A 9,952-nucleotide genomic window follows, 5' to 3' on the forward strand; every position below is an offset into this window, starting at 1 on the left:
GAGCCTGCTTCTACCTTACCCCCTTCTGGGCCTGCCTCCTTTTGACTCCACTCCCTACTCCACCTCTTGTTTGTATAAGGGGAAAATTGTCCATGAAAGCAAACACACAAAACCCACAAATTTCCTTCATCACTTTTGTTTTCAATCAGTTTTTCAACTACACGCTGCCTACCTTTCCTGCCCAGCTCTGCTTTGAAAAAGCAAACCAGTAAACAGTCAAAACAAACAAGCAACAACAACAAAAATATCATGAGATCTGGGAGCCTTTGGAGTATTAGGCGAAAAGGAGTTTTCTTTCATGGGGAGGAATAAACAAGGCTAGAAATAATTAGGTGGAGGGAAGTGGGTTGAAAGACAAGATTGCAAATTACATCTGAGAAATTTTTACTCTGAGGCCATTCTGTTGACAGAAGGCATTATAGTTGGCTCAGGCTGAGGTGGGTCAAAGGTTAGGGATCAGGGGTAAGTAGAGAAGCTTAATGAAAGTTTAAAAAGCATTTTGTTCCCATTGATCAGTGGGAACACGCAGATCAGCTTGTCTTTTATGAGACAAAGCCTGGGAATCAGGAGGCTGTGTATCAGGCCTTGTCTTAGGTGAACAAAGGGAGCATCTGAGTCTTTTCTAAGTCATCTGGAGAAGGGTGTTTCTTTGCAGTAAGCCATTTCCTTTGTCAGTCTAAAACTGTCAGGAAGCAATAATTAAGCAAACCAGTTTATTTGGGATCACAGAATTGCCATTCAGGGTGCACAGATTTGGGCAGCAGCCCAAACAGTGTCCCACTAGGGAGGAAAATCCGAGGTTTCAAAAGACAAAAAAGAATGCTTATGTAAGTTGTTTATAAAGAATTTTGATTGTTGTTGGGGGCAGAAAACTAATCTTGGTTAAACAGAATTGGTTGCTAAGGTTGTCACTAAGCAAATGTGCGTTAGTGTAGCAAGCTCTAGGTGTTCCTGCAGAGTCCTCAGGCTTTGCGGCCTGGCCCGGTTCAATGCTCCCCGTCGCACCGGATGAGGACCTGCCTAAGGCCCGCGGCCTTCAGGGCCGCCAGCGCGCCTTAAAACCCCTTGACGTGGTGACCCCACTTCCTTTCTTTTCACACCTTAAACACAAACCGATGCTCCGGAGAGATTCCTTAAACTGCTGTTTTCCCAGACCACAGGATTCGGGTAAGTCCAACAGTGCCAAAACCACAAGCGAGGGAAACAAAGTGCGGGAACGTGTGTCCTCTTGCCGCTGAGCTACTAACGCACAAGGGCCGCGGAGCGGCTCCGGGGGGGCGGACGCGAGGCGCGGGGTCTCCGCAGGGGGGTCCCGGGGGCCGGCCGCGCCCCCAGCGCCCCCCACCCCCGGCGGTGAGGGGGAGCCCCGCGTGCGCTGAGGGGCGGGGCCAAGGGCGGGTGAGAACCAGGGAGCGCGCCGGAAGGCAGGCAGGAGCTTGCGGCCTGGAGCGCACGCGCGGGACACAGTGAGGCCGCCGCCCAGCGCCCTGGTACGTGGCCCGGGCTTCCGCGCTGCGTCCCGGCCCGGCGCCTGCGGGGCGCATCACGCGCCTTTCCGCTCTTCGGTCCCTCAAGCCGCGTATTTATTTATTTTTTAAAGATTTTTATTTATTTATTCATGAGAGACAGAGAGACGGACGGGGGGGTGGGGAGACACGGGCAAAGGGACAAGCAGGCCCTACGCGGGCACCCCGATGCGGGAAGCCCGACGCAGGACTCGAACCCGGGTCTCCAGGTTCACGCCCGGGCGGAAGGCAGCGCTCAGCCGCTGAGCCCCCGGGCTGCCCAAGCCGCGTCTTTTAGAGCAGCATCCTGCGGATGGGCCGATGAGGCCCCAGGAGGTTGCATCGCTGGAGGGACTTGAGGCAGCGAGGGCTTCGCCCGCTGCTCGGTGCTGGGGGTTGCCGCGGTGACCCAGGAGTACAGGCTCAGGTGAGCTGTCCGGACATCCGTCCACAGGTGACGACGGGGTCCCTTTCTGTGTTCTGAGGATGAGCTCCTGCTCACACGTGAGTCCATTACGTCCATTTCCCGTAGACACACTAGAACGCAACAGAGCTCCTCCGTGAGGCGATGAGTAGGAGAAGGTCCCCTTAGGAAGGTGCATCGAGGTCAGTGACATGTCACTACCCAGGCCAGGTTCCCGGAGCGAAGGATTCTACAGAAAGACAACTGAAGAGAGGGGGAGGCTTCCACAGTGAGGAGGAAAATGTGTTCAAAGTCAGGCCCTGCAGCCCCGGTGGCGCAGCGGTTTCTGGCCGGGACACCAGTATTTAGTAAGGGAACTAGCAAGAGCTCCAAATTCCAGGAGGGCCTCAGTATTCCCAGGCAGTTGTTACAGGAAGGTAGAGGCAAGGATTAAGATAAACCCAGGGGGCCGCAGGACAGTTAACTTGCTTCTGAGCCCTGGCGTGTTAAACTTTGTTTTCCCCTAAGAGAAGGCAAAATGACTCGACTTCCTTTATCCCATCAGCCTAAGAATAGTTGTCAAATGGTGGAAGAGAGCATAAGTAACAAAAGTATATCTCATCACAATCAACATTGGTTTTGTACTTACCATTGTAGAAGAAAGAATCTCTGTGTTTTGTTTAAAAATGAATTTGGGGGGATCCCTGGGTGGCGCAGCGGTTTGGCGCCTGCCTTTGGCCCAGGGCGCGATCCTGGAGACCCGGGATCGAATCCCACGTCGGGCTCCCGGTGCATGGAGCCTGCTTCTCCCTCTGCCTATGTCTCTGCCTCTCTCTCTCTCTCTCTGTGTGACTATCATAAATAAAAATTTAAAAAAAAAAAAAAATAAAAATGAATTTGGGATCCCTGGGTGACTCAGCGGTTTAGCGCCTGCCTTTGGCCCAGGGTGGATCCTGGAGTCCCAGGATCAAGACCCACATCAGGCTCCCTGCATGGAGCCTGCTTCTCCCTCTGCCTGTGTCTCTGCCTCTGTCTCTCTGTCTCTGTATCTCTCTCTCTCTCTCTTTCATGAATGAATAAAGATCATAAATAAATAAATAAATAAATATGAATTTGTTAGTCACAAATTAATTTTTTGACAACAGGCATAAATGGAGAAATTCAAAATTAGAAAACTTACTCATGGACTAGCAAATCTATATCGCATATATAGGAAATGTGTTATGATATTTAGCAAGGATAAATGGATATTGAGCCAAACATCAGAAGACTAGTGTGTACTTCACAATTTTGGTGAGTAAATCCAATTTCTTGTAATAAATGCTCCAGCTGACAGCGTTTTCTATAGAAAGCAAACCCCTTGTAATTACTGTCTTGAGATTAAGGATTATATTGCACTAGGGATAAAACTAAAACCCTGTAAAGAAAACAAAATGTTCTAAGAGAATTTCTTCCATTTGTAACAGACTTGACCCTAAATCAACTTGACAATGACAGGATAAATAATATATAGAGATATTAAATTAAATCAGCCCAAAATTAATGCTTCTTATACCTTGTGCCTTAATGATAATTAATATGTAAATATTTTTCAATCTTCTCGATTATCTTTTCAATAAGGATTAACAGAGAACCTTGTATCCTGCACTGTCAAAAGCACTTGTATCAAGTTTTCTTATTAAATACTACTGAAATATTTGGTTTATGGTTTTATTATAACCAGTGATTCACAGTATTTGGTGGTTGAACATTTCCAATTCCACATTATACTCCGGACAATTCGCTTAAATAATTTTCAAGCATTATTTTATTTGACCTCCCTTAAAATTTTATGGATAAGGTATTCTTGTTTGCATTTTACAGATAAAGAAACTGAGGATTAGAGAGGAGTTGCTCAAAAAAAAAAAAAAAAAAAAAGAGAGAGAGGGAGAGAGGAGTTGCTCAGCTAGCATGTGCTAGAGCAGGGACTGGAACCCAGACCCCCTGCTTCCAAAACCCTCTCTCAGAGGTATAGGGGAGGGTGGGCCATGACAGTGTGATGTAGAGTCTGAGGCCCGATTTGCAAAAGTGCCTCCATTGCATAGTGCTCCACACAGGATATGGTCTCAGTAGATATTTGTTGAGTAATGTGGCAGTGCCACCTATACACAGTTGACCAAATCCAATTCAAGTGGACTTTGTGGTAATCACCTGGTGAATGACTCATTGATTTTATAGGTGAAATTTTTCTTGGTGCTTTTGAGAGTTGACTTACAAACTGTAGGGAACTGATGGCATCAGATCTTTGAGCAGTCTGTTTCTCTTTTTACAAAAATATATCTAGGGGCAGCCCTGGTGGCTCAGTGGTTTAGCGCCGCCTTCAGCCCAGGGCCTGATCCTGGAGACCTGGGATCAAGTCCCACATCGGGCTCCCTGTGTGGAGCCTGCTTCTCCCTCTGCCTGTGTCTCTGCCTTTCTCTTTCTCTGTGTGTCTCTCATGAATAAATAAATAAAATCTTTAAAAAAAAAAAATAAATATATATATATATATATATATCTAGGCTGAACTTTTGTGGCCAAAAATCCCAGTGGGGGTGTTGGGAGGGAGAGGGAGGGACTTCTACTACATTATTGACTCATTGGGATGAAATGAATCATTGACAGTTGAGACAATTCATATGCAACTTTTAATGATACTGTTCTTTCAAAGATAATAATGAGGTTTCTTTATTTTTTCTTTTTTTTTTTTTTTAGATAATTGCTACACCCGATGTGGGGCTCAGACTCATGACTGAGGTCAAGAGTCGGATGCTCTACTGACTGAGCCAGCCAGGTGCCACAGTTTCTTTATTTTAGAATGCATTTTTGCTGACAAATTATATCCCATTTTCCATTGAATATTTCCATAATATAAAAGAATGTTTGTGTCAAGATACAATAATATCCTATTTAAGAATGAAGCTCACTTTCATTTATTTAAAGAGAAAGATGGTAATTTGGGGATGACATTTGAGTAATACTCTCATTTACTATATGTCAGTTTCTCCAGAAATTAATAATTTAAAGTCTATGCAGAACACAATAGGACTATCCACTCAAAGAACAGGGGCATGAAAGGATCTTTGAGGCCTCTTATTTTATGATTATTTAAAGAAAAGGTAGTCATATAGGGGTACCCATCAGAGAGCAGAGGTAGGAACACAGTGCTGGAAATGTAGAAATTAATCCTCTAATTTCAGAATTTTTACAAAAATTGAGGAATCAGAAGCAAGCCATAATCTCATTTGACCTAAGCCTCCTATATTCAATATGAGGTGACTGAAATAAATCATTTCTAAGATGAATATAGGCTATAAGGGATCCCTGGGTGGCGCAGCGGTTTGGCGCCTGCCTTTGGCCCAGGGCGCGATCCTGGAGACCCGGGATCGAATCCCACGTCAGGCTCCCGGTGCATGGAGCCTGCTTCTCCCTCTGCCTGTGTCTCTGCCTCTCTCTCATTCTGTATGACTATCGTAAATAAATAAATAAAAAAATTTAAAAAAAAAAAGAATATAGGCTATAAAATTCCACAACTTTAATGCATTCGAGTTTCATTATATTAAGATAATTCCAGATCACTTATTACTTATTATAAGTGTATAGTTTTTAAGTTTCAAACCAATAATATAAAGAAAATATAGAAATAAGTCCTTTTGTAAGACAATTTTCATACTTACACACCTGTTCTGTGAATAGCATTCCAGTCTGTATTTATAGAAAAATATGATTTAGGCAACCAACAGAGTTTAAAAATGCATTTACACAACAAATAAACTCATAGTACATGCCACCTGAGAATTGCATTTTTATGAATATGCCAGTAGTCTGGGGAAAAGAAAACATCAAATATGAATATGAAGAGGTTCCTTGCTTCTAAAAGAAAACATCATAAATGGCTAAGAGTTTCCATCAATATTATTTGATGTGTAAGGAAATATTTGAATGCTTCAAATAGTGTCTTGCACAAATTACTTGATATTTTAACAGGCAGTTTCAGATTTCTGAGAAATCTTACAAATTAGAAATATATACTTATAGATGCCAGCTTCCGGGATGTTTCCCCAACATCTCGTCATCTGGATCTGCTAACATTCCCAGGGCCTTGCACGATCACTTTGAGGACAATGTAGGCCACCCTGGCATGGAGAGCACCATGTAAACGATATTAGAAGATGGTCACCAGCACTTTCTTGTCCTTTCAAGTGCAGTATGGCATTACTTAAATGTGGTCTCACATGAGTTTGTATACATCACACTTAATTCAAGCAGGGACCAAGTAGGGTTAGACCCTGGCTATAGAAATTCACATTTTCAAGTAAGATTTCACAAAATATTTCCTAAATCAGCTAATCTGTTGTTATTGACCAGATTAACCACATTTTTCTCTACCTCCCTTTAGTGTAGAGTATCTTGCCTCCCCATCTTGTCTATATGGCAGATTCCTATTTTACCCTTCCATACATATGTTACTCCTGATAGGAAGTCTGCCACGTTCCCTCAGGTTCGATCAGTTACCTCCTCTCTTGTCAGCACACAGCTTCTCACACCTAGCTCCATTAGAGCATATTCACATGCTGCATATGTATGTGCTGCTCTCTGCTTAGAATTTGATCAAGGAGTGGTCCTGTCAAGGCACATTCCTGGAGGGTGTCAAGACATGAGGGAGTGACAAAAAACAACTAAAATAAATTAGATTTGGGGGGCAAGTGGGTGGCTCAGTCGGTTAAACATCTGACTTTGGCTCAAGTCATGATCTCAGGGTCCTGGGATAGAGCCCTGAGTCTGGTGTCCAGCTCCCTGCTCAATAGGGAGTCTGCTTCTGCCCCCCAACCCTTGTGCTCTCTATTTCTCTCCTATGTAAATAAAAATAATCTTAAAAAATCAATTGGATTTGGATTGATAGTTAATTCAGGTTCAGTAAAAACTAGTTGCACTAATTATGTTATGCACACTAGTCTAGACTATACTTTCAAGCAGAGATTTAAAAAGAAAGAAGAAAAGGGGAAAGGACAGAGGGATGGAGGAAGGAAGGATAAAAGGAGAAGACAGGAACTCATTGTCAGTTTTTATCATTATATTGGATATCATTTATATATGACTTTATGGTACAGCTATGTGCCATTTCACCAACTCTTATATAGAAAGCTAGTTGCAGTAGTAAACACATTATTTTCACTTAGGATAGAATTATCTTACGTGAATATAATTGCAAGATGTTGATCCAAGGTGCTTTAAAATGTTTTTTGTCCTGCTTTTCTATTTTGCAATATATTTCTAAATTTACCATAGATTTTCCAATATCTAGTTATATATTTTCTTTCTATTCTTCACTTTTATTTCTTGGTTGTTTGAACTGAACACTTTAAAAACATATTACAATATTTTAGATAAAGTATAAAACAAGTCACTTATTCAGCAAAAAGGACTTTATTTTATATTATTAGTTTCAGAATATCATATTTCAAATTTCTTTTTTTTTAAAGATTTTATTTATTCCTGAGAGACAGAGAAAGAGAATGGCAGAGACATAGGCAGAGGGAGAAGCAGGCTCCATGCAGGGAGCCCAATGTAGGACTCCATCCTGGGTCTCCAGGATCACGCCCTGGGCCGAAGGTGGCGCTAAATGTCTGAGCCATCCGGACTGCCCTCAAATTTCTTTTTGATGAGCCTTCCTTTGCAGAGAAGTTCGATATTTCACAGATCCAGTGGAGCATGGGCTTGATATGGGAATAAATGTTATTGTGATAACAGGTCAGAAAAGCAAGCAACAAAGTATAGTTTTGCAATGTATGATTTTAAGGCAAATAAAACTTTATGAATCTCTATGTATTAATTTGTATAAATATCTTTCAAAGTAATCCTGTCATTAAGCTTGCCCTGTGAGGTTAGTCCTTTCTGTTTTATTGTCACATGGATCATTTTGCCATTCTACTTAGTAGTCTAAGTGGAGTCTTTCCCCTGCGATAACTTTTGGGTTAACTTTCACATTTTCTGGCTTCTTGATAAATTATAGACATATTGAGACAAGGGTATTCCAACATTTTTATCAGTGTTTCCTCTATGATATGTGTATTTTTCTGGCAAAGCTGACAGTGAGGGTTTAGGGAGGCAATATGTTAACTCTTCTGATTAACGATGTCCCCCCTCCCCCACCCCAGGTTTCATTCATTTCATATTGTATTATATCATTTTTGATGTGAAATTTGACAGGCACATCAAACTACTCTGCCTGATTTTCCTGAGTGGGCTGCTCCCTTTCTGCAAACTCCCAGATGTTGGCTTTGTTGTTAACGGAGGCTGACATTAATGCTGACATTCATGATAATCCTTGGTGATTTCTGCAAGATTTAATTTAACAATGGAGGGACAATGCCATATCCAGGGGGAAGAAAGTGTTACCCATCAGAGAACAGAAGGAATTGTTCTCACTCAGAGGGCAGACCTTAATGTTACTACCTCCCAATAGAATAATTGGTGTTCCGCATTATCAGTTATGAAGGGGGTAGTAATCTGTTTCATCATGTCACATTTCAGTATTGGAATTTGGTTTAAGATTACAGCTTGTTGGCTTCCTAGCAACATTTAGGAACTCTGATGTGGCTGTAAGGATTCTCTCAAACCTAGAGAGAATGTTGTGGCCTCTCAGGTGGCTGAGTGGGATGTCAGAAATCTTAACAACAAAGGACATTCCAAGCAAAGCTTTTGCCATTTTGTATCTAAACTAAGAGCTAAAGTGGAAGCCGAAGCACTAATATTATTAACTATAATATATAGTTTATATAGTTTATTATTACCCATTTACTCATTCCTCACCCATCTGGTATTTACTAAGCATCCATCATGTGCTTCTGGAGTTGACCCACTTGGTTTTATGACTAGAATAAATGGGAATGAGGGTAGCTGACTAAAGAATACTTGAGGATTTCATCCTTGATGAGCATAACTAGGTTCTATAACTGGAGCCACGCATAATGTGCATTTTTTTAATGAGTGAAGCTTATTAATATCCAGACTTTAATAAAGTCCTTGAAGGTCTCAAAAAAGGAAGCACACTCTGGAGGATATTGAACAGTCTGGTGTCTCTAATTCATGCAGAAACACATTTATTATATTTTATTTTATTTATTATTTTAATTTTTAAATTTATGATAGTCACAGAGAGAGAGAGATAGAGAGAGGCAGAGACATAGGCAGAGGGAGAAGCAGGCTCCATGCACCAGGAGCCCGACATGGGATTCGATCCCGGGTCTCCAGGATCGCGCCCTGGGCCAAAGGCAGGCGCCAAACCGCTGCGCCACCCAGGGATCCCTGTTTCAGCCAACTCTTAATGGAGGAGCAACTAGTACAACACCATCTCCCCAGACAAAAAGCATCAGAATATTCCATTTTGTTGATTTATATATCTCTTCATATGTTTCTTCATCAATTTCTATAGTAGTCACAGTTTCTTCCACATCTTCCAATACCATATTTAAATGCTGATCATGGGCAGCCCCGGTGGCACAGCGGTTTAGCGCCGCCTGCAGCCCAGGGCGTGATCCTGGAGACCCTGGATCGAGTCCCACGTCGGGCTCTCTGCGTGGAACCTGCTTCTCCCTCTGCCTGTGTCTCTGCCTCTCTCTCTGTGTGTCTCTATGAATAAATAAATAAAATCTTTAAAAAAAAATAAATGCTGATCATAAGCATGTAATCTGACTTGAAGCTCTAGGTCATTTCTCATTTTCACATAAATTTGCTCATCCAGGCTGAGCCTGATGAGATCCAGTGGCTCTTCTACAGTGTTGATAGTTTGTTGCTGGTCCACATCGTCCGTCATCTTTCAAACCCTGCACTCTTTCCCCTGTAATATATATTTTAATTCTCTTTTGTAAGATAAGTAATAGCTTACACATTGCTTATAATTAAAAAAATAGGTTTGCAGTTTTTCTCCTACCCTGTTCCTAGTGACATTAACCCCCGTATCACTCTTAGTCACCAAAAGCAGCAAATGTCAGTTTCTCCCATAGTTATATCTATACCAGGGGGG

The 9,952-nt window shown here is 42.3% G+C and overlaps 1 protein-coding gene across 1 annotated transcript; it reads right to left on the bottom strand.

Moving 5' to 3' along the window:
- Window positions 1-9,239: 9,239 nt before the first annotated feature.
- Window positions 9,240-9,742, bottom strand: LOC129517513 (U6 snRNA-associated Sm-like protein LSm3). Its single transcript, XM_055337373.1, has 2 exons — window positions 9,607-9,742; window positions 9,240-9,412 (listed from the first exon to the last, which is right to left on the bottom strand). The coding sequence occupies exons 1-2, from the start codon at window positions 9,740-9,742 to the stop codon at window positions 9,240-9,242; spliced, it is 309 nt and encodes a 102-aa protein (XP_055193348.1).
- Window positions 9,743-9,952: the final 210 nt, after the last annotated feature.

This window comes from Nyctereutes procyonoides, unplaced genomic scaffold (genome assembly GCF_905146905.1).
Source record: "Nyctereutes procyonoides isolate TBG_1078 unplaced genomic scaffold, NYPRO_anot_genome, whole genome shotgun sequence".
Lineage (NCBI taxonomy): Eukaryota > Metazoa > Chordata > Mammalia > Carnivora > Canidae > Nyctereutes > Nyctereutes procyonoides.

What these genes read in the sequence shown, in the direction of transcription:
- LOC129517513 (XM_055337373.1), bottom strand. Translation starts at nt 9,742, where the DNA reads ATGACGGACGATGTGGACCAGCAACAAACTATCAACACTGTAGAAGAG. An exon ending in TCAAGTCAGATTACATGCTT is followed by an intron (nt 9,413 to 9,606) that starts ATGATCAGCATT and finishes CCGGGGCTGCCC; the next exon opens with ATGATCAGCATTTAAATATG.